Source organism: Geotrypetes seraphini, chromosome 10 (assembly GCF_902459505.1).
Source record: "Geotrypetes seraphini chromosome 10, aGeoSer1.1, whole genome shotgun sequence".
Classification (NCBI taxonomy): domain Eukaryota; kingdom Metazoa; phylum Chordata; class Amphibia; order Gymnophiona; family Dermophiidae; genus Geotrypetes; species Geotrypetes seraphini.
This window is the reverse complement of record NC_047093.1, coordinates 51,133,992-51,158,879: the sequence shown is the minus strand read 5'-3', so window position 1 is coordinate 51,158,879 and position 24,888 is coordinate 51,133,992. Positions and strand designations below refer to the sequence as shown.

Sequence of the window (24,888 nt, the reverse complement as noted above, 5' to 3'; positions counted from 1 at the left end):
CTACAGTGAATTTCTGATTATTGCTTCGAGGCATGCTGAGTGGAACAGAGAGAGAGCCCTTTTGATTGATTCCTTAGAGGAAGAAGAACTGAAAGATGACCCCATGGTTGTGCATATTTTCTGGAGGGAAGATGGTGATCTGGTTATTGGAAATCATGAATATACTGTAGAACCTACAGTACAGTGGTATCTATGGAGATCCCATCCTTGAGGGAATTCATAAGCCCACTAAGGCATTTCCTATCCATAAGGCCATCCAAGCCCTCTAGTTTAGTAAAACCTAACGTTATTGATTGATTTTATCTATTTGTTTATTTATCCATTCATCCAAAGTTATTGGCAGTTTACATAAGAGAAACACAATAAATTAGAATTAAACAAGGGATTAATGATTTGATCAGGTACTCTAATTAATTCCTCTCTCTGTCCCAGTGGGCCACAGTCTAGCTAAGGTACCTGTGTAACAATTTGCAAGCAAGTGTTTGTATCTAAATAGAACAAGATAAGGACAAAGGGGATCTCTGCCAAGTCTGTTATGGTCTTAGTTTCTGCCATGAACTTGTAGTTGTGTGATTGATTTGCAGATACAGCCTCAAAGAAATGTCTTAGAAGACTTCCCATTAAAGGTACATTACTTTTTGGAGAGGATTTAGAAAAGATTGTCAAAGATCTTGGAGAGATGAGACATCAGAGGTTGCCAGAGAACAGACCCAAAGGTGTTGTGAGTGCTACAAATTCAAGCATGATTCAAAGATGCGAGGCTTGGAAGCTCATCTGTTTCACAATGGAGTCAGCTGTAGAACAGACCTTTGTCATTTTGTTTCAACTGTAGGAAGAATTCCCAGGATTTAGAGGATTTAGAAAAGAGTTCCCAGGATGGAGAGGATTTAGAAAAGATTGTTATAGATGTTGGTAAGATGAGACATCAGAGGTTGCCAGAGAACAGACCCAAAGGTGTTGTGAGTGCTACAAAGTCAAGCATGATTCAGAGATGCAAGGCTTGGAAGCTCTTCTGTTTCACAATGGAATCAGCTATAGAACAGATCTTTGTCATTTTGCTTCAACTGTAGGAAGAGTTCCCAAGGTCAGTAGACCATAGGAACACCCTAGAAGTTCAAATAAAATCTTGGGGATTTACTTCTTGATGCAGTGGATAGGAGGTCCACTATGTTTTCTTCAGAGTGGGCTCAAATCCAATCAGTGGATTCTTTATGTTGTAAGTCAATGATACAAATTGAAATTTTGCCATTGCCATACAGATGCCTTTTTAGTCTCTCTGTGCTGTGCTCCAGCAAAATATTTGGTGGTGTTAACTACATCAGAAAGTACAGTAGCTCCTGTACCAGTGCAAGAGAAGAGGAGGCAAGGCTAATACTCAATTTATTTTGTGATGCCAAATTAAAAAGGCACCTTCTTTAGCACTCTCCAGACCAGTAGAGGTTAACTTTACGAATGGGTATATATCTAATCATGACCAGCAGGTGGAGACTGAAAACAAAACTTTGGGATAGTATATCCTAGCCCCTCCTCTCTATTTCCCTCAGTCTTCTTTCAGTCTCCAGCAGGTGTTGAGTGATCTGTACCCATCTCCCTTGGTAGGGCTGTTGGAATTTGTTTAGGGGGTTTATTGTCCCTGTTTTTAGCCGGACGGAGCTTGGGCGGACTCTGTTTGGGGGTTCGTCCGACCTCGGGGGTGTTAAACCCGGCGGGTCACGAGCGGGGTCCCTCCCCCCACTTCCTCCACCTCCCCACATTTTTTTAGAGGAGCCTCAGCAGTATCCCTTGCCCCCTAAATCAAGCAAGGCATATTGCTTCGAGAGCCTGTGGAGTCTGTTCTGTAAAAAAAAAAAAAAAAATCCTGAGGTAGTGCTGGTCTGGAGGGTTGTTTCCCTTTAAGAAAACTGTATTTTACTGTATTTTTTCATGTAACCAGCACTTTTTTATAGCTAGGTCGCGTATGGAGCAATTGTGCCCTTCTCCGGGGGAGTAGGCCACAATTTTAGTCCAGCCGCGAGGCACTCGCGGCCGGCCTGAACTCGGCGGTTTGGGTCGGTGAGGTGGTGGAGCTCCGTCGGCAGCGGCTGCAGGCGCCCAGAGCTCCCCGCCGATGGTGCCTCGCGAGTCGGCTTGGAGCAGTGGGGAAGCCCGGTCTTCCACAACCGCCCATGGAGGGATTCCCCGAAGGATTCCCTCTCAGCTGATTTTTTGACAGCTGATGCCGGCTTGCCTGCTTTAGCGGCTGAGACTATTCAGGTTTCTCAGCCGCTTCAGGCTATGGAGGGAGCTTTTTTGGCGGGAAAACCGCCATCTTCTCTGTCTGGCCCCTCCATTTTGTCTTCCACCTCAGGTGACCTTCCCCCTGTTTTGACTATGCAGGGGCAAGGTTCTGCTGGGTCCCCTGCTGTGGCAGGGAGTCCCTTGGGACCCTCGGGGGGTTTTTCTCCTGAATTTTTCTTTTCTTTATGCAGAGCCTATTTTCAGGCGGCTGGGGGTCCCGGTTGCGCCCAGGGGGTTTCGGGGGGTGGGTTTTCCTCCGCGCTCCCTGCGGCTTTGCCTCTTTCGTCTGGCGTGACGTCCCCTCCGCCGCCTCCCTTGTCCAAGCGTCCGCGGGTGTCGTGGGACGAGAATTTGTGGTCGGAGGAACGGGTCGGTCTGGAGGAGGACCTGGACCCTTCTGAGGAGTTCCAGGACTCTCTGGAGGGGACGGAAGCTGGCGGCGGGTTGTCGGATTTCCCGTTCTCCAGTGACGAGGCGTCCGTGGTGCGCCTTTTTCAGAAAGATGAGCTGCCTGACCTTATTCAGCAGTTTTCTTCGGTTTTGCGTTTTGAGGACGCGCCGCCGGAGACTCCGCGTGTGGGGGACCCCCTGTTACGGGGGATCCGTTCCGTTTCCCGCTCTTTTCCTATGCATCAGGATATTCGGGATATTATTCTGGAGCAGTGGAAAACGCCGGAGACGCCGTTTCGGCTGGCGCGCAGCATGGCTCGCCTGTATCCCATTCCGGAAGGGAATCGGGCTACGTTAGCTTCGCCAGTCGTGGATGCGGTGGTCTCGGCAATTTCCAAGCGGCATACCGTGCCTGTTGAGGGCGGTTCTGCCTTGCGGGACTCTGAGGAGCGCAAATTGGAGAGCATCCTTAAGCAATATTTTCAGGTCTCTGCCTTTGGGGTCCAGGCGGCTATTTGTGGGGGACTGGTCGCTCGCGCCGTGTTTCGGTGGGCGGAGCGGGTCTTGGATCGAGAGTCTGACGACTGGTCTCTGGTGGATCAGGAGGTAGCGAAGATTGAGATGGCGGCCTCATTCCTCTCAGATGCTCTATATGACTTGGTGCGGATCTCGGCTAAGTCTATGGTTTTTGGCGTGGCCGCAAGGCGTGTGTTGTGGCTGCGCGCTTGGGCGGCGGATGCTGCGTCCAAAGCTAAGCTTACTAAATTTCCCTTTCAGGGGTCGTTTTTGTTTGGAGAGGACTTGGATAAGTTGATTCAGACTTTGTCGGACTCGAAAGTTCCCCGTCTGCCGGAGGACCGTGCCCGTCCGGCGTCTCGGGGGGGTGCGGCCCGGGGGCGTTTGCGGGATTTTCGCAAGTATCGCCCTGGGCGTGGGGCTGCTTCTTTCCAGTCTCCGGGATTTTCCCGGGGTCGGTTCTTCCAGCGCATGCAGCCCTTTCGGGGGGCCCGTCGGGGGGCAGGGAATCCCTCCGCCGGTTCCCCCGCTTCCCGTCCTGCACAATGACGCCTTGCCGGCGCCCCCTTTGGTTCCGGTGGGGGCCCGGCTGCGCGAATTTTTCCCCAAATGGGCCGAGATCACGTCCGATCAGTGGGTCCTGGAGGTGGTGCGGGACGGTTATGCCCTGGAGTTCGCCCGCTCTCTGCCGGATTTTTTTCCTCGCTTCTCCATGTCAGTCTCCGGGGAAGACGCAGGCTTTTCGCCAGACCCTTCAGCGCTTGCTAGATCTCAGGGCAGTTGTTCCGGTGCCCCCTCCGGAGTGGGGCACGGGCAGGTACTCCATTTACTTTGTGGTGCCCAAGAAGGAGGGGACCTTTCGGCCCATCCTCGATTTGAAAGGGGTCAACAGGGCTCTCAAGATTCCCTCTTTCCGTATGGAAACTCTGCGGTCGGTCATTCTGGCGGTTCAGCCGGGGGAGTTTCTCACTTCTCTCGATCTGACGGAGGCCTACTTGCATGTTCCCATTCGGGCCTCTCATCAGCGTTTCCTGCGCTTTGCGATCTTGGGTCGGCACTATCAGTTCTGTGCGCTTCCCTTTGGGCTGGCCACGGCTCCTCGAACGTTCACCACGGTGATGGTGGTCGTCGCGGCAGCCTTGCGGTCGGAGGGCATCCTGGTACACCCCTACCTGGACGACTGGTTAATTCGGGCAAAGTCGTTGCAGGAAAGCTCCCGGGTTACTGCTCGGGTGGTGGAGTTTCTCCGGTCGCTGGGCTGGGTGGTCAACCTTTCCAAGAGTCGGTTGGTCCCGGCTCAGCGTCTGGAGTACCTAGGGGTGCTGTTCGACACCTCCTTGGGGAGGGTCTTCCTCCCAGAGGGCCGGGTGAGCAAATTGCAATCTCAGATTCGCCTGCTTTTGGCGTCCCGGTGTCCTCGGGCGCGAGATTTCCTCCAGGTCTTGGGGTCGATGGCGGCGTCCCTGGACGTGGTGAGGTGGGCGCGGGCCCACATGCGTCCTCTCCAGTATGCTCTGCTCCGGAGGTGGTCTCCCCAGAGGCACGGGATGGATGTTCCGGTTCCCCTGCGAGGCTTGGCGCGCTGCAGTCTGCGTTGGTGGCTCCAGACCCCTCACCTAGTTCAGAGGGTGGGTCTGGATCTCCCGCAGTGGACGGTGCTCCTGACGGATGCGAGTCTCCTGGGTTGGGGGGCTCAGGGCACCTGGTCCGCGGAGGAGGCCGCCTGGTCGATCAACGTGGTGGAGACCAGAGCGGTCCGTCTGGCGCTGTTGGCTTTCCACTCCCTGTTGCTGGGCAAGTCGGTCTGAGTACTGTCGGACAATGCCACGGCGGTGGCTTATGTCAATCGTCAGGGGGGCACCAAGAGCACTCAGGTGGCTCAGGAGGCGGCTCTGCTCATGGTTTGGGCGGAATCCCATCTGCTGGACCTCTCGGCCTCTCATATAGCCGGAGTAGAAAATGTTCAGGCAGACTTCCTCAGTCGTCACTTCCTAGATCCAGGAGAGTGGTGTCTCGGCGCCGAGGCGTTTCAGTTGATAGTGCAGGCTTGGGGGCAGCCCCTGATGGACCTGATGGCCACGGGTGGCAACGCCAAAGTGCCCCGCTTCTTCAGTCGTCGCAGGGACGGTCTGGCCGAGGGTCTGGATGCTCTGGTCCAGCAGTGGCCAACGGAGGGGCTGTTGTATGTGTTCCCTCCTTGGCCGCTGGTGGGCAGAGTGCTTCTTCGCATTGTTTACCATCCCGGTTTGGTGGTGCTGGTGGCGCCGGATTGGCCTCGCCGTCCGTGGTATGCGGATCTGGTGAGGCACCTGGTTGCGGATCCTCTTCCTCTGCCTCTCTCGGACGACCTTCTGATGCAGGGTCCCATTCCCATGTTCGACCCGTCTCCCTTCTGTCTTACGGCGTGGCTCTTGAAAGGGGTCGCCTTAGCAAGAAGGGATATTCAGACAAGGTGATCTCTACACTGTTGGGGTCCCGGAGGCTTTCTACCTCTCGGGCTTATGTGCGGGTTTGGCGTCTATTTGAGGAATGGTGTCGGGCGCGGGGAGTGACCTCTTTTCGCGCTTCTCTGCCTAACATTCTGGAGTTCTTGCAGGATGGCCTGGATAGAGGCCTGGCTTGGTCTTCTCTCCGGGTTCATCTTGCGGCCCTGTCGGCTTTTCGAGGGTTAGTGTCAGGTCAGCGTTTATCGGCTCTTCCTGATGTGATTCGGTTTTTGCGGGCGGCCAAGTTGCTTAGGCCTCCCCTACGGCCCTCGGTTCCCTCTTGGGATCTTAATCTGGTTCTCTCTGTTTTGGTGCGTCCGCCTTTCGAGCCTTTGGACGTCTGTTCTTTGAAGGACCTTACTTTGAAGGCGGTCTTTTTGGTGGCCATTACTTCTGCTAGACGTGTTTCTGAGCTGCAGGCTTTCTCTTGTAGGGCTCCCTTCTTGGAGTTTTCTAGGGAGCGGGTCGTCTTGCGGCCTGTTCCTTCCTTTCTGCCTAAGGTTGTTTCTCCTTTTCATGTCAATCAATCGGTGGTTCTCCCGGTCTTGGGTGGTCGGGAGGGCTCTTCTGAGCAACGGCAGCTGCGCAAGTTGGATGTCGGTCGGGTCCTTCGTTCTTATGTGCAGCGGACCCAGGAATTCCGGAAGTCCGATCATCTCTTTGTCCTCCTGGCGGGTCCTCGTCGGGGAGCTGGCGCTTCTAAGGCTACTATTGCGCGCTGGATCAAGGAGACGATTGCTTCCGCTTATCTTCTGAAACAGCAGCCTGTTCCGGAGTTTCTCAAGGCTCATTCCACTCGGGGTCAGGCGGCTTCTTGGGCTGAGTCGTCGCTCGTGCCTCCTGTGGATATTTGTAAGGCTGCGGTTTGGTCCTCTTTGCATTCCTTTGTTCGTCATTATCGGGTTGATGTGCAGGCGCGTCGGGACGCGGTGTTCGGTGAACGTGTACTGGTATCGGCCCTTCGGGGGTCCCGCCCGTGAGAGGGACTGCTTTGGTACGTCCCATTCGTAAAGTTAACCTCTACTGGTCTGGAGAGTGCTAAAGAAGGAGAAATTAGGTTCTTACCTGCTAATTTACTTTCTTTTAGCTTCTCCAGACCAGTAGAGGTCCCCACCCTTTCTGTTGTTGTTGTTGTTGGGGCTGTTGCGCGGGCAGTTTTTGGTTTTTGCTGCGGGTTCTAGTATTTTTCTAGGGCCGGGGAGAATTGAAGAACAGCGGCTGTGGCTCGGCTGGCTTAGCTGGCGAGCTGTGGGGACATTCTTCCTTCGGGAATTTCTCCTCTGCATTTTCCAACAGCATTTTGGGTTTGTTATTTGTTACTCCTTTCGGAGTATTGTTTTTTCTCTCTGTTGGTTTTCCAGTTCTTGGTTCTGCTTGGCTATTCGGCAGACTGAGGGAAATAGAGAGGAGGGGCTAGGATATACTGTCCCAAAGTTTTGTTTTCAGTCTCCACCTGCTGGTCATGATTAGATATATACCCATTCGTAAAGTTAACCTCTACTGGTCTGGAGAAGCTAAAAGAAAGTAAATTAGCAGGTAAGAACCTAATTTCTCCTTTTTAGCCACATCTGGACTTACTAGAGGTGAACCAAGCTCTGCGGAGTCCCTTTTCAGGATGGAGAACCTATATTCAGTCATATTAGACATACAAGAAGGAAAGAATTTCTCACAGCTCTCAATCTCAAGAAAGCATGTTTGTTCATTCTCATCTAGGGACCACACCAAACGGTTTAAGATTTGCCATTTTTGGGTAAGCACTACCAGCTTCAGGCTCTTCCATTTGGATTGGCTACAGCTCCCTAAGAACATTCTCAAAAACCATGGTAGTGGCAGCAGCTCTGTTCAAAGGCCTTATGGTCCATCTGTATCTTGACGGTTCACTTATCAAAGTGAAGATAGAACTAAAATGTTGTCAGGTGACCACCCAAATACAGTTTCTAGAGTCCCTGGGATATGTAGTCAGTATTGACAAACAAATTATAGCCCTCTCAAAGTAGTAAATATTTGGGGACTATTCAATGCCTGTCTGAAGAAAATGTTCTTGCCCGAACACAGGATCCAAAAGCCTTAAGCAGAGTGCCTTGGAGCTGGGACAGTATGCAGGCACTGGGATTCATGGCTGTGAGTTTCGATATGAGTTCCATTTTGGGCTTAGGTTCATATACGGGTTCTACTAGGTCGATATCCCCTCAAAATCAGTCTTATGAGTTCACATACCATTTATTTATGGGTACCTTTTGTTATATAGTCACATCATCAAAGATATCAAGGTGGTTTACAAAATTAGCATCATAAACGGAACATAAATTACAACAGACAACATTACACTATAAGAAGGGGGAAAGAATAGCACAATGTAGTAAAACCTAAAAAACAAATCCAAAACATAATGATGGAAAACACAAGGAACACAATTACCAACAGGTCTCTAGACAAATCGGTTTTTATGATTGCTAAAACCCCCTTTTTTTTCTTGGAATAGCCAAGCGATAGTGCATCAATCATTTGGCTATTTTGCATGGGGTTTTAGCTAATTTGCATGGCCGGATTGGAAAATGGGCGATCGAAGGGAAAAACACGCAGTGGGCCGTTTTGTGCTTCTGGTTGGTGCATCTAGCCTTAAGCCCAGAGAGATTTAGGGCTTGCTCTATGAGGGCTCAGGTGACCTGGGTAGAAGCTAGTCTTAGCCCTAGAGGACAAGTGTAGGGTAGCAATGTGGGCTTTTCTGCTTTTGACAAGCTCTACTGATTGATTCTTTTTGTGAGAATGTCATCTTTGGGAAGGTAGCTTATTGAGGGACTCTGATCTTCCATTCGAGGTATTGAAAATTGGTGCGTACCCTCTGGATTGGTTCTAGCGAGACAATAAGGAAGAAGATGTTTGTTCTTAGCTGCTAATTTCTATTGCTTGATTATTGCTAAATCAGGCCATGATCTACCCTTAAAAACAGCAGCCAGCATGACCCACTGCAGAGGTTGCATGCAAAGTTTTGCTTTGAACAGCATCATGACTGATGCTACTGTGTGGCCTAGAGCCTTAAGAAGGAACTTGTGGAGCACGTGTATGCAGAGTTGTGTTGGCTACTGCAGAAGTGATGAAATCCTTGACAGTGGGATATAGGAAGGAAGGCTCTGCATTGCAGGGTGCCTAGGTGAGCTCCAGTGAATTCCAGAGTTTGGCTTGGGGTAAAGGTAGTTTTTCCTTCATTGATGATGAGTCCCCTGATCAGCAAGGTGATACTTGTATAATTGTGCATGAAGAATAACACTCAATTTTATACTTAAAAAGAATGTTTGCTTTTGGATTGATTCTAATAGTGTGCTGAATGCTTGTCTTGTTGCAATAGCCTTGGCAACAGAATTATGGTAAGTTCCAAGGGTGCGCTACTCTTATACTGGAAAAGCTGTAATCTCTGTTTCCATCTACTGGGAAGGCAACATGACCCATATATCTGGACTGGTTGAGCAGCAGTCAAACAAAGGTAATTAACAGATAAACATTACCTTAAGGAATACTTTGCAGATCCATTGTTTATCCCTTGGAGTAAGTAGCATGGAATCTACCTTTTGGTGCATGGCACCTAGATTGCTGCTGTTGGAAACGGGATACTAGGATAGATGAATCCTTGGTCTGACCCAGTATTGGCAGTACTTTGTGTGCCTGTCCAAATGTGAACTGAAGACAAGTTACAAGTTCAGGTACAGCAGGACATCCCTGTCAGAGGGAAGCATTGGTGGGTAAAGTGGCAATATAAAGCTCCAAAAGGGATATCAGAAACAACCTTTTAATGGAAAGAGTGATAGATGGCCTTGTGGAAGAGTGGTCTTTGTAACCCACTTTTGAACAATTTGGTGACATATGTAATTAAATGAAAATAAATAAATAAATTGTAGTAACATTTAAAAAAAATAGGGAAAACAGAGTAACTTCTGACAAGGGAATGGAAATGTGCATATAATTCTGGTTATTCTAGTGCTTCATCCACCCAAAATGCACAAATTATTATTATTTGCTGTTTCTAAATTTTTCCATAGATTTTCAGAATCTTTTTTAACAGGCATAAAAAAATAGTAGTTTTCTACAGATATTTCACTAAAAATAAATCTCATCTAATTCTGTGGTATTTCTTTTTCAGGCAATCAGTGGTCAAGCCATAGACAGGCATTTACTGGGCCTGAAGCTACAAGCTATTGAAGACCTTGTGAGCATGCCTGAAATATTTATGGATACCTCCTTTGCTGTGGCCTTGCATTTCAAACTATCGACCAGTCAGGTAAGGGCTGCATGCAGCATAGCCTTTAAGGGCTTCTGATTTTTAAGTGTTTAAAAAATGTATATTATTGTATATTTATTTTTTTAGCTAGATGTTTTGAAGACTTTTATAATTAAAAATTCATATTGCTCTTTCAGTTATTTCAAATTAACAACACATTTTGTGAACACTTTTTATATTTATGGGAAGCTATGCTTACAAAGTTTTCTGCCCCTGCCCTCCTAACCAAGCATACTTTTACCCTTTGTCCTTCTCCTAATTCCTTACAGTTCCCAGTACCTAACAGATCTATTTTGTTAAAGCAAGGGTTCATTTAAGGCCTGATTATGGCAGCAGCATGTGATATAAGTGCAAATCCTGGTCTGAGCCAAGTAATTGTGACGTGGATTGGCCACTGTCTCAATAAAACAATGCATATGCTCGTATGTGGTGGCCCTGCCCCCCCCTACTATTTATTATTTCTATAGTGCTACCAGCCGCATGCAGCACTGTACATTAAACACACAAGAGATGGTCCCTGCTTGAAAGAGCTTACAATCTAGTTATAAAAGACATATTGTACAAAAATGGTGAATCAATATATACTTTTTACTTATATAGTGCTGAAAGGCTTACGCAGCGCTGTACATTTTTTTACATTTATAGACAGTCCCTGCTCAGAAGAGCTTACAGTCTAACTTGGACAGACAGACATAAGCTGCTCTTGTAGGGAAATACAAAGGGAGAAGAGGTAGAGAGAGTAGGGGGGCTATAGAGGGAATGACAAACAAATGTGGTGCTTTACAAACTGGTAGGATTAAGATCTAAACACAGTTTTAAAAAAAGTGGGCCTTCAGTTTGGATTTGAATACCACCAGAGATGGAGCCCGACGTACCAAGTCAGGCAGGCAGTTCCATGCATACGGCGCAGCAAGGCCGAAGAGATGAAGTTGGAAGTTGGCTGTAGAGGAGAAGGGTATAAACAAAAGAGGCTTGCCCACAAATGGAGTTCCTGGGGCGGAGTATAGGGAGAGATAAGAGAGGAGAGGTATTGAGGAGTCGCAGATGAATACACTTGTAGGTAAGTAAGAGGAGTTTGAACTGTATGTGGAAGCTGACAGGAAGCCAATGAAGTGAATTTGTGGAGGGGGTAACATGAGTATAATAACCTTGCTGGAATATGAGGCTTGTAGCAGAATTCTGAACAGATTGAAAGGGAGAGAGATGGCAGCAGAGGAGGGTCCTTAGGAGCATGAACTAAAGTTGCATCGGGAAAGATAGAAGAGAATCAAGAGATAACAGAACCCTGGAATCCAAGTGAGGACAGCGTATCAATGAGTAGGGGGGTGATCTACAATGTCAAATGCTGCAGATAGATCAAGGAGGATGAGAATGGAGTAGAGGCCTTTGGATTTGACCAGGAGCATGTCATTGGGAACTTTAGCAAGGGCAGTGTCCATAGAATGGAGAGGGCAAAAGCCCGATTAAAGGGGGTTGAGAATAACTCGAGACAAAAAAAAAAAATCAAGATAATGACGCTGGACCGCATGTTCAAGTGGCTTGGATAGGAAGGGAAGGAGGGAGTCGGGGTAATTATTAGAGGGGCAGGTAGGGTCCAGCGATAGTTTTTTGAGGAGTGGCATAACTACAGCATGTTTGAAGGCATCGGACACAGTTGCAGTAGAATAGGATAGCTTGAGAAAATGGCAGATAGCAGGGATGACAGTAGGGGATAGTATCAGAGGAGCTGGTAGTGTGTTTGGAGGAAGAGAGAAGATATACCAATTCCTCTTCTGTGATTTCTGAGACGGAAGAAAATGCAGCAGGGCTCGGCAGAAAGGAGGGAAATGGAAGTGTTGATTCGGTTGAACTCAATGTTAGTCTTGCGGTCCTTGTTGTGGAAGTATTCAGCCATGGAGGAGAGTATCGCCCTGGTGAAGTATGAAATAATCCTATAGCCAGGACCTGTCTACCAGGGGATGCAATATCTCTTGCACTGAGGATGTGTCTTTAGGGGCTTATGCCCAGGAGGGAAGGGTTAGGACAGCTGTTGTATTTGATGATTCGATCATTAGGCATGTAGATGGCTGGTGGGCATGAGGATCACCTGGTCACTTGTCTGCCTGGTGCATGTAGGTATCAATGATATAGGAAAATGAGGGAAGGAGGTTCTGAAAGCCAAATTTAGGCTCTTAGGTAGAAAGCTGAAATCCAGATCCTCCAGGATAGCATTTTGAGAAATGCTCCCAGTTCCACACACAGGACCCAAGAGGCAGGCAGAGCTCCGAAATCTCAATGCGTGGTTGAGACAATGGTGCAGGGATGAAGGATTTAGATTTATTAGGAACTGGGCAACCTTCTGGGAAAGGGGGAGCTTGTTCCGAAAGATGGACTCCAGCTTAACTGGGATGGAAACAGGCTGCTGGCGCTAACATTTAAAGAGGAGAGAGAGCAGATTTTAAACTGAGATGTGAGGGAAAGCCGACAGTCACTCAGGTCATTTAGGGAGTCCCAGTAGAGAGATTTCAATAATGGTGAAAGAAAGCCAGGAGGGTTTAAGAGGAAGGCAGATAAAAAGATTTTTCCTGTCTTCGCAGCAGCTTGGAGTTACAAGGAAAAAACTCTGTTTCCTATCCACCAGCCAGTTTTTAACCCATGTGAATATTTCACCCTCGATTCCATGGCTCACAATTTTTTGAAGTAGTCATTTATGCGGAACCTTGTCGAATGCCTTCTGAAAATCCAGATATACAATGTTGACCGGGTCACCCTTGTCTATCTGCCTATTTACTTCCTTGAAGAAGTGCAGCAAGTTCATCAAGCAAGATCCTTTGCTGAAGCCAAGCTGGCTGGTCCTCATCAGATTGTGTCCGTTAAGGTGATCAATGATGCAGTCCTTTATCAGCGCCTCTACCATCTTTCCCAGATCTCCCCTTGAACCTTTCTTGAAGATTGGCGTAACAGTCGCCACTTTCCAGTCTTCGGAATCCTTCCTGATTTGATTGACAGATTGGCTATTAGTTGAAGCAGTTCAGCTATAGCCCCTTTCAGTTCCTTGATCACCCTCGGATGGATGCCATCCAGTCCCTGGGATTTATCGTTTTTAAGCCTATCAATCTGCCTGCATACCTCTTCTAGACTGACCGTTAACCCTATTCGGAGTATTGTTTATTTCTGTTTCCAGTTCTTAGTTCTGCTTGGCTATTTGGCAGACTGATAGGAATAAGGAAAGAAGGTACCTCTTATATACTATTCCACAGTTTTGTTTTCAGTCTGCACCTCCTGGTCATGATGAGATATATCTAATCTAAACCTTAAGTTTATATACCGCATCATCTCCATGAGTATGGAGCTCGACACGGTTTACAAGAACTTAAAATAGTAGGTAGAGAAGAAGAAAAAGGATTACATGAACTTATGTGAAGAAGGGGGGAGAAAAAAAAGGGGGGGGAGGATAGAGTTACAATTTGCTGAAAAGCCAGGTTTTCAGTTGTTTGCGGAATAACTGAAGGGAGCTCAGGTTCCGTAACGGGGAGGTGAGGTCGTTCCAAAGACCTGTGATTTTGAAGAGAAGGGATTTTCCCAGTTTGCCTGCAAAGTGGATGCCGCGTAGAGAGGGGAAGGCTAGTTTATACCTTTGGGCAGTTCTGGAGGAGTTGAAAGACAGTGGGATAAGAGGAGGGAGGATGCCATGAATGATCTTAAAAGCCAGGCAGGAACATTTGAAATGGATCCTGGAGATTATTGGGAGCCAGTGAAGTTTGGCAAGGAGTGGGGAGACATGGTCAGACTTGCGTTTTGAGAAGATCAGATTGGCTGCAGTATTCTGGATTAGCTGGAGTCTTAGAATACTTTTTTTTGATAGATTTAAGTAGATGGCGTTGCAGTAATCTAGTTTGGAGAGGATGATGGATTGGACAAGGATGGCAAAGTGTTGTTGGCTGAAGTAGGATCTAGCTTTCCTCAGCATGTGGAGGCTGAAAAAGCATGATTTTGCCAAGGAGTTGAGGTGGTCATTGAGGGAGAGAGAGGAATCGATAATGATACCAAGGACCTTGCATGAGAATTCGAGCTGGAGTGTATCGCCTGTGGGTAGTGTGAAAAGGGTGGGCAGGTGTCCGAATTTTGGGCCGAGCCAGACTAGTTTTGTTTTTGATTCGTTTAGTTTCATCTGTACCGAGAGGGACCAGGCACGGAGTCTCATTATACAAGCTTGTAAGATTAACCTCTACTGGTCTGGAAAGTGCTAAAGAATATCTGTCATTTTTGATCATTTTTATTTTTACGTCACCCCCACAGTATTTTTTCTCAGATAGTGATATGTATACCAAGTTTGGTTGAAATATCTCCATGTGTTTCAGAGTTATGCTAGAAAATCATCTCAGTGATGCCGAAAACTATGGGGTAGACAGTAATATTTGTCGTTTTTGAGAATTTTTCAATGTCGCCCCTTCCCACCCCCACAGTGTTTTTTCCCAGATAGTAACTGATATGTATACCAAGTTTGGTTGAAATCTCTCCATGTGTTTCAGAGTTATGCTGGAACATACATACAAATATATTAGTGCACTACTTATCTCACTATATTTTGGAACATACATACATACACACACACACAAATACATCTGATTTTATATCTATATCTATATATATAGATATTGCTGAAGAGCTGTCAGGTAAGATTTGCCTGGTTGCGGATTATAGAGTAGACACCCAGGATGGTGTGAATTACATGAAGAAAGACCTGGCAAAGTTTGAAGAATGGTCTGAAATTTGACAGCTAAAATTAAATTCTAAGAAATGCAAGGTCATGCATTTGGGCTGCAAAAACCTGAGGAAATGGTACAGCTTAGGAGATGAAGAACTTATGTGCATGACAGAAGAGTGGGACTTGGGGGTGTGGTTGTATATGATGATCTTAAGGTGGCAAACAGGTTGAAAAGGTGACAGCGAAAGTTAGAAGAATGCTAGGTTACATAGGGAGAAACATGGCCAGTAGGAAAAAGAAGGTATTGATACCCCTGTATAAGACTTTGGTGAGACCTCATATAGAATATTGTATATAATTCTGAAGGCCACATCTTCAAAAAGATATAAAAAGGATGGAGTCGGTTCAGAGGACGGCTACTGAAATGGTGCGTGGTCTTTGTCATAAGGTGTATGGGGACAGACTTAAAGACCTCAATCTCTATACTTTGGAAAAAAGGCGGGAGAGGGGAGTAGTGCTGCCCGATTCAGGAAAAAATATTTCGATTTAATTCTATTCAGCCTATTGAATCAATTTTCCGATTCGATTTTCCTGCACAATTGGGTGGGGGTTTTTTTTGTGGGTTTTTTTTAAACATCCTGGTGGGTTTATTTTATAGCCTCTTCACTCCCTTTGCCTTCTCCTAACCACACTGGCGCTGTGGTGTAAACAAAATAAACAAAAAAGACTTTTCCCCTGTCTCTTAAATCCTAGCTCACGTTTGTGATCTAACACCAGCTCATGCAGGATACACATTTCAAATCTGACATATTGTAATCACAAAACAGAAAATAAAATTATTTTTTCTACCTTTTGTTGTCTGGTCATTATTCAAATTTTGTTGGTCCCCAGCTCTGGTTGTCTTCTAATAACTTGCTTGCCAGGATCTCCTTTTTTCTTTCTCCGTGCTAACCATCCATCTTCTATCTCTGTCCTCCCCTTCCGTTTCCCTTCCCTCCCCCAGAGGTCTGGCATCTTTCCTTTTTTTGTCTCTATCCACAGATCCACCTTTTCTCAACTACCCTTTCATCCAGCATCTCTCCCTCCTTCCCCACCATATCTCCCTTTCTTTTCCCAACTACCCTCCTATCCAGTATCTCTATCCCCCCCTCCACACCATCCCTTGTGTCCAACTTCTCTCCCTTTCTGTTCCTTCCCTCCCTAAATCCCATTGTCCACCATCTCTCTCTCCCGGTTTTAGACCCATTATTTCTTCCTCCCTAAAGTCCAGCATATGTAATGTAATGTAATGTAATTTATTTCTTATATACCGCTATATCCTTTAGGTTCTGCACGTCTCTTTGAACCCCCCTTCCCTCCCTCCATGTACTTCTACCCCAGGGCCCCCCTGAAGGACTGCACCCCTCCCGAAAGCCTGTACCACCACATCTGAAGGCCTGTTCCCCCGGACTGCACCTCCCCCGACGGACCTCCTGCGCATCCCTTCACCTAATTCAAGCAAGGAGCAGCCTGCAGAAATGATTGCAGGTAGTTTAGCGATCCTTGCAGGTTGCCATAGGCCTCAGGAGCTGTCTTCCCTCTGCCGCGATCCTGCCTCTGACGTCAGAAGAGTGGTGAGACCACGGCAGAAGGAAGATAGCTCCTGAGGCCTATGGCAACCTGCAAGGATCGCTAAAGTACCCGCGATCCTTTCTGCAGGCTGCTTCCTGCTTGAATTAGGAAAAGGGATGCGGAGGACAGGGGGGAAGCTGGACACCGCAGCACTTCCTGACTGACCCTCCCCCCTCGCTCTCTAAAGCAGGAGCGTCCTTATGAGAGGGGCCTTAAGTGTTCAGGACAATCAGAGCCTTAGACTCCTCACCGATGCATTCCAGGATGCACTGGGGAAGGGAAGGCCTATTTTGAAGAGGCGAGCCAGCTGGCTGGAGGGAGTAGGCTTCCCTCCAGTCAGCTATCTAACTCAAGGTATGGGGAAGAGGATGCCAAGCATTGGAGGCAGGGGGGTGTTGTGTGACAGTGGGAGAGAATGGGCATCTCTCCCGCTGTTGGTTGGGAGCAGAGATTGAACATCTCCCGCTGTTGTTGTTTTTCTTTTTGCATTTTTTTCTGCACATGTGCCCATCGCTATCACCAGTGATGGGCACATGCAAATTTAGCAAGTCTTCGCTACTCTCCACCAACCTCATTTGCATGAGTGTTTTTTAGAGGACTTGTTTTTTTAAAATTGCTACCAGAACAGCTGCGCTAGCAGCCCATCGTTTTTTTCATATTTTTTATTGAGAATCTAGGCCTAAGACTTCAAGGAGACTGCACCGGTTTACCACATCTACCATCTGCTGAAACTGAGAAGAAAGGCTTCCAAGGGTTGACTTTCTTATCTCTACAGCAGATACTGCAGAGACCTCTTCCCCTTGGGACTGCTGAGCCAGCAACCTATGTGATCAGAGTGTGGAACTGATGGTGAGGGAGTTAATGGCTAAGGGCGGCATATGGATGCGACTGCTGAGGTAGAGTGTATTGTAGGAGCTTTGAAGAAGATGAACTCGCCAGGTATCAAGGAAGCTGTATTTGGTATTGGAATTGGGGACTGCTCTGGCAGAGGAGTTGGCTGTGCATCAGTACTTCAAATGTGGGGTGAATGAGTGAATAGGTGGGCTGGTTGCTGAATGACTTCAGTCTCTGGGAAAAGCAATGAGACTTTTTTTTGCTTTGTCTCTTTGTGAAACTAATGAGCAGAGGCACTGGAGAGCAAGTATTATTTGGGCTTAATCCTGCTGCAGATTCTTGCCTGTCTATGCCACTGAACTGTGAAAGAGGAAACCTACCTGCATTTATCCCAGTCTCACACAAAGGCAAGGCTGGCACAGCCATGAAGGACTCCATAGCTGCTACAAACTTGCTGATCTTGATTGGAGGAGCCAATTCCAATCTATTCCTTTGCAATTACTTGCTCTTGTTAAAGACAAGGGAGATGCTGAGATGCATCAAGTCCTTGGGGTGGAAGTAAGTCCTGCTAGTATCTCCGTGAAGCCCACCGGTTAGCACTGTCTTACCAAAGGTTCTTGCTGATTCTGTAAATTTTTTTTTTTTATACCGTTCCATTTCCTGATTCCCCATTTTTCTTTCCTCTTGCTCACAGCAAAAGAGGGCTAATGCATCTATTGTAACATGTCCCATGGCAGAAGTAGACTGAAGGCAGAGCAAGAAACCTAGTACATATGTAGATGAGCATGTAACAAATGTCAGTATTGGAGAGGGCAATTCCATGCTGACAATTAGCAGAGTATGTCAGAGAATTATTCTTTCATGCCAAAAATGTAAATGATTATTAGCCTGATTTGAAGAAGTTAAATTTACTAGCAGCTGTTAAATGCTTCACTGCTAGTGAATCGCTTATATCTGCTTTGGCACGATATGGCAGAGCATGGCCAGTAACTGTACAACTTTATGCAGAGTTTAATTTGTAGATAAAAAGGAAGTGGAGCCAGGAAATGAGGCCCTAGATTAGAGGGCTATCTCCCCTCTTCCTTGCAGGCTGCTTAGGCTAGGATAAAGCAGAATGCCCCTGTTGCCCCACAAATTAAGTTCTGGCTAGATGCAAAGTTGCTAGTAGTCAATATATTGTATAAACACTTCTCCCTCCAAAGTCATGGGTTTAGGACTCACAATGTTGGATTATTTGCGAGTTTCTAAAGCCTGACCCCCAGACCTCTCCACACCTTACCTGATGGTCTAGCGGTGCAAAAGCAATCTTCCTAAGCTCTTGTCCCATGCAGAGCTGTCAACAAAAACAGCTGCCGCAAGTTCTCATGAGACTACAGTGGGAACTCATGGCAGCCATTTTTGCTAATATCTCTGCACAGGGCAGGAACGTAGGAAGATCGCTTTTGCCCCACTTCACCACTAGACCACCAAGTAAGGTGTGGAAAGGTCTGGGAGAGAAGTGGGGGTGGGTCAATCAGTCCAAAAGTTATTTGCAATTTTTCCAGTCACAGGCTAGCTCTCCCCCAAACCCCCATGAATTTGGAGGGGAAAGTGTAGTCAGTGCTGCTACCTCACTGCATTTTTAGATACTGTGCCTAGTTATTAGTACACAGGACTATTGGCCCAGTTGTGTCATTCACTGAAACAAAACCTTACTTTTTCATATTTTGCTGTCTAAAAAAATCCACTAAAATAAGACAGAGCAGTCCTAGGATAAAGAGATTAGGTTGTTACCTTGATAATATATGTTCCAATAGATAACGATGGTATGCTGAACCATAGAGATGGAAAACAAAAAAGAAGAGACAAAGCTTCAAACTACTATGAAGAGAACAGCAAAAAAAAAAAAAAAAGAGGCCCTGGAGATGTCGCTACCAACAAATGGAAACAAGTCTTTTATTGGAAATAGTTTACTAAAATATGTAAAAACAAAGTCCCAATCTTGAGGGCTGATGTCATTGTGGCTCTTTATTTTTTTTGATAGGCACTGCAGTGCAGAAAACTGAACCTTGTTTCCTCTGGTTCACAGAGAATGTCTGGAACCTCTAAAGGCTCTCTGAGTAGAAGCTTCTGTGGTTTACTGGTGAGAGCACCAGGACCCATGAAAGGAGTCCTGGTTCTGCTGTCTGCACACTGGCCAAGCAGCATTTGGCCTTAAATGGGAGCCTGCTCAGCATCACTACAGAGGTCAAAATAACTGTCCATTGCCTGATCCAAAGCATACAATGGGCGGAGATTAAAAAATGCTGGGACTTTCACCGTGACCGATTATATCAGAGTGCATACGCTATTTAGTCTATTCCTGTCAACACAAGCTAAGGCAGGGGCTCAGAGTCTGTTGGGCACTCATTTCATAGCCTAGAATGACAGGGTGTGCCACAAAGGAGGCCCTGCTGCAGCCTTAACGCCTAAGGGCTAGAGCCTCAATATGCCTCCTGGAAGACCATATCCACTCTTCAGGCCTGTAGATACTTTAAAAACTACACCTCCCTCACTTGGTAGGGAAGTACATTTGATCACGTGGTCACCTGGGCTACCACGGAATCCACTTCTGCCATAAACATTTGCTGGAATTCCTGATCCATGGGGATACAATTTAGTCTTGGTTTTAGCCACCCACAGGGAGCCTTTGGGAGTCTCCCAGGGCTCTGTGACTAGGATCCTCATATCCGAGTGGCACAGAAAAGATGTGGGTTGAGCCTGGACATTACTCGGAAAAGAACACAGGGAGGATGGGGTTTGTGGAGGGTCTATCTTCAGTTCTCAAAGGGACTTGATAATGAACTCCAACAAAGCAGAGGACTTGAAAAGTCAGCAAAAGAAGGATCTTTTCCCTGATCTATGGCCGATACCACCTCTAGATGGGAGGCTGCTTCTCTCATCCAGGGAAGCTTCACTTTGGGATAGTAAAAAGGGATGAAATCTGACCTCAGAGACCGTCCTATGGACCATCTTAGTCCAGAATAGCCTCTACTCTCAGGAAAGAAAAGTTCTGAGTGTTCAGAGAGGCCTATGTGCTGGGATGCTAACATGCAGACCTTCCCAGTGAATTTCTGCCTTGTACATAAGACTGCTAGAGGAGATTATTGAACTCTGGAGTAAAAGGCCTAAGGGGGCAATTCTCCTTGCCCCTTAGGATGGCAAACACCTTTTCTGTGAAGAATCTATGCCCTTATGATGTGCAGAGCTAGAGCTACTGTGCTGGGGCTTCAGAAAATGTTTCATTCCCCCCCACAAGACCATCTGCCTTTCTCCAGTCCGAGAGGCCTGTGGAGGGGCTTAGCCTGAAGCTCCTGCCTCTCCATCTTGTACCAAAAGGGAGCTCTGTTGCCACCCATCCACCACAAAGGCATGATATGGGGTTATTAAGAGTCTGAGGGCTCCAGCACCATCAGGCAAAATGAGGTGTTTTGAAAAAGTTTGAGAACTTAGGGAAAAATAAAATTGGGAAATCCAAGATGGCCACCACTGCAAGTTGGGAGCCAAAAAATGGCTTTAAAACACTTCAGGGCTGACCAAAAAGTTCATAAAATATGATTTTAGAGCAATGGGGAGCAAAGACTTAACCGCAAAAGCAGTCAAAACAGTTTAAGGCAACCCCCTGCCCCCCCCCCCAATTTTCCCCATAGGCTGTCACAACCTGTACTCACAGACCATATGCTGGGGAAATGGTGGTGCAGCCTGCTTCAACTCATTTAAAAGTGCAGCTGTATCTGGAGGGATTCTCTGCCTCATGCTGCCACACTGAGATCTTTCAGGCTGCCGATTGGACTGATCATCTACATCCCCCCCCCCCCCCCCCCACGCAGACCAGACGGATGCAGAAAAGAGGGAGGGGAGGCAAAACTACAGCAGGCACCTCAAAGGATGCTACTGATGCCTAACAGACTGTGCTCAAAGTTCCTGACCAAGTCAAAGAAGTAAGCGAGCAAGCAAGTGTGGAGAGCTGGAACCCTGAGCTCCACAAATCTTCAGCATGATGGCTACACATATCCCCAAAAGATACACCAGCCAGCTGCAGACTAAAGTCTGCTCTTCTCCAAGTAGGCACAGCAGTCCAATGAGCCGCATAAAAAACAATAAACAAAGAAAAAAAAATGCAAAACAATAAAGAAAAACAGAGCAGATCAGAATGACACCTTCATGCTTTCCTGCAGAAGAACTGAAGGTGGCAGCAGAGATCAGGGGGGAGGAGGAGGAAGAAGAGTTGAAAAGCTTTGACATCTTCTGCTTTATGCTCAAGAGCACAGATGGAGGACCCTGTGGTTCAGCATACCATCCTTAATGCACTGGATACAACTATTAATATAGAATTGGGGTCCAGCATTGTTGAGAAAGGGGTGAGTGGGTGAAGTGGCAACATTACATAGCCATAATTCTTATTCATTCTTGCCAATGCTAACATGTCAAAGCAGAGCTTCATAATGTTGCCTGTAACATTTTAATGTCTGTTTTATATCCTAGGTTCCATCAAAGACTGATTGTGTAATGTGCTATGGCCCAGTAGTCCCAGATGGGTATGGTGTGTGCTACAATCCCATGGATGACCATATCAACTTTGCTGTCTCTGCCTTCAACAGTTGTGCAGAGACCAATGCAGCACGGCTTGCACACTACCTGGAGCAAGCACTATTAGAAATGCAGAATCTCATTCAGTGTACCCCTAAATCTAAACTTTAATGCAAAAGCACTTTTATACAGAGCACTTGGACATGGTATCTACTGCAACCGATAATGGGAGGAAAGCTATGTGTACTCCTCCAACCCTTGGTTCTTGTAAGTAGAGCCTTACTGCTGTGAAAACATATCCCTTCACCTTGCTGTGCAATAGCATAGAAGGGATTTGGCTTAACTATTTAAGCCTGAGCCAAGGAACTATTTAATAATACTGTTAAAAAGCTACTGCTTCAGTGCAGGGTACCTAAACCAATATATTACCATGGAGATTGAGCCTGCACCTCTTTATATGGGGAGGTTCTATAGGAAATATCCAGGGTCAATAACAAAGGAAAAAAAAAAAGAATATTGCCTGCCAATTCTTTACCTTCCTTATCTCCTACTTCCCAGTTCTAAAATTGCACACTTAAAAAAAAATTACATGGGATGAATATTAATTGTGCTCCCTTTGTAGTACTTTGCATTTGTTTTAAATGTTTACCTGAAGGGTGTGCTGTGGCTTGAAGCCTTACTAGCAGACTGCTCCTGGTTTCTGCTTATCTGATTGTGTTGTGGCAGAGTTAACAACCCTAGGCCTACCAAACCAGACTTGACAGTACTGCCCCTATAGTGACCTGTTCTCCCCTAGCCATATAGCATTACAAAGCATTGCAACCTGAGGATAGAAGGAGTTGTAATGAAAAAATAATTTTGGCAAATTAAATCCTGCACTCTTGGTAGGTACAAAAGGCAAAGCAAGGTGTATAGAGCACAAGCTTAGAATAAATTTTGTTTAAAAACAAAACACAAACCAACCCTGACCTGTACAAGCTTATTAAGACAGGTCTAGCTTGTGTTTAATTGCATAAGAAATATGACCTCACATTAATAAAGGCTGTCTGAATAAGCCTAGTTTGGGGAACTAGCCCTTGCATAAGTTTTTGGCCTTTAGATTTAATATGGTTATGAGGACAATCAACCATGGTTGGAATAATCATTTTTTTAATAGACATATAGTGCCTTTTACCAGATGTTTTATGGTGGTTTTGATTTATTGTTTTATGCACTTTGTGATTAGCAAGTCAATAAAACAGCCCAATGGAAGTTAAACTACCACAACTAATAGAACAGTTGGTTGTATTTTTAGACTTGGAATTTTTTTTATATAGCCAAGCTGGAAAAAAAAGTCTAAATTAAGGCAATCACTGTGCATGTTGCACCTTAAACAGCATCATTCAATGTTCAATTTTTAATAAATATCAAAAGGACTACAGCAAAGAACAAGCACATAATTACAGGTGGAGTGATGTAGTGGTTATACAGAACTTGGAGCCCTGTGTCTAAATCACAAGAGGAAAGAGAGAGAGAGAAAAAAAAGAAGTGTCCCTAGCCCCTCACTGGTAACAAATAATAATAATTAAAAAAAAAGCTACTGGTCTAGAGCCATGGTATATGCATGGATGATAACAGCCCCTCAGGAGAGAAAAGAGGTGTCTACACAAAGTTACGTACTACATAGAAAAGGACCTGCAGCAGCACTAAACATTTGGGGGATGAAAAGGGGGGGGGGTTAAACATTTTATTTTAGAACAAATAAGACATTCATTTTTTCAAGGCAACTGACTTATCAGGAAAAAAAAACAAAAACTGAAAGCAAAGTCCTTTTTTCTCATATGAAGGCAGCAGCAAAGCACCATCTCTCCCTACTATGCCTCAGTATTACACTGTTAGGGCATCTCTCATACCCATACACAGTACCACTCCTTGGTAGTACAGCATATGGCTTAGGACATCTGCCATTTCCACACCCATTTAGTAATATACATTTTATGAATGCACTTATCACTGCCACCCCCCCCCCCCCCCCCCCACTGCAGCAGACTCCAGGGATACATTCTCACTACAGCACTTGGCGCCTCTCTCACACATACATATAGCCATAAGATCTTATTTTCCCTCTACTTGTCAGTACTATAACATCATACATCCATCCCACACACAGAGCTTCGGGGATAGCTCTGAGCATATCATGTCTCTACTTCTGTTTCTGCCTTAACTAATAATATGATGCATGTCCAAATTACAATGGACAAAAAAAATTAAAAAGTGGGTTCAGTCGTTCAGTCTATGTGATACCAGACCAGTCATTATAGGACAAGTTTTTGTTGGTTTTTTTGTTTTTTTAGTGTTAAAGGCAAGTGTGAAAAGGATTTCAAGAAAGGACTATCAAGTGCAACTGGAATTTTTTTCAGTTCTTCCACCTACCTTAAGATGTTTGGAAAAAAAAATAATAATCCTAAAAGCAAATTAGCAGAAAATTCATCACCTCCATCCAAACCACATAATCAAAAGTGCCATAGACCAAGCAAACTTAGCTCTGCTTAAAAAAAATTAAATTGTCAAAAGTCATGCAGTGAAGATTTCACATTTTTTTTTTTGTTGGCCCCTGCATCAGGTTCTGCCATCCCAAGTCAGACACTTCCGCTAGGAACATGCGTGTATTGTAAACTAGCTGTCTCCTGACCCATGGACACGTGCTTGCAAGCTGGCCAGCACTCCTCCGCTGCTCCCTGGCTAGTCCTTTGGTCCATCAGCTGAAAGATTCTTTGCCACGCCCAGCTCCATACGGTCTTGGTTCTTGTCCTCCTCCATTAAATTGTGGATTCTGGTTTGCCCTGCATGCTGCTGCTCAGCTCACTGGAGTTTTGTGCCCAGTTTGCGTTGTCTGTTTCTAAAAATGAGAGAAAACAGGACTAAAGGGAGGAAAATCGGTGGAATTTGATATCAGTATTTATGCTCACTAGATTCTTAGATTTTTTTTTTTTTTTAGAAGGAGGTTGATGTGGCAGACAGAACTTAACAGGCAAGCATCCAAGACTTTGCTTTGTCAAAATTCATCACCCTAGAAGTTATTGCAAATTACAGCAGAATGATCCTTAGGAGGAAAATAAATGGAATTCCTCATCCTATCACCAGCTGTGTGGATATTCACTATCCTACCAGCTGATGGAGAATTAGAATGACATGTTCAATGCCTTCACCCTATACAGTGTCCTGTGTAATCCATAGCCAGCTATCAGTTCTTAGTCTCCAGCAGATAGTAGACCAGTTTGTGCACA

General features: G+C 46.0%; 2 protein-coding genes across 2 annotated transcripts in view; one reads left to right on the top strand and one right to left on the bottom strand.

The window, feature by feature from the left end:
- Window positions 1-23,042, top strand: part of CRAT (carnitine O-acetyltransferase) — a 77,623-nt gene extending 54,581 nt beyond the window's left edge. Inside the window, exons 13-14 of the mRNA XM_033961396.1 lie at window positions 9,805-9,942; window positions 21,578-23,042. Of these exons, the coding sequence (XP_033817287.1) occupies window positions 9,805-9,942; window positions 21,578-21,793 (354 nt within the window). The 3' untranslated portion in view covers window positions 21,794-23,042. The remainder of the gene's footprint in view (window positions 1-9,804; window positions 9,943-21,577) is intronic.
- The window catches only part of DOLPP1 (dolichyldiphosphatase 1), a 28,709-nt gene continuing 26,824 nt past the window's right edge, over window positions 23,004-24,888 (bottom strand). The window contains exon 8 of the mRNA XM_033961406.1: window positions 23,004-24,500. Coding sequence (XP_033817297.1) covers window positions 24,464-24,500 — 37 coding nt within the window. The 3' untranslated portion in view covers window positions 23,004-24,463. The remainder of the gene's footprint in view (window positions 24,501-24,888) is intronic.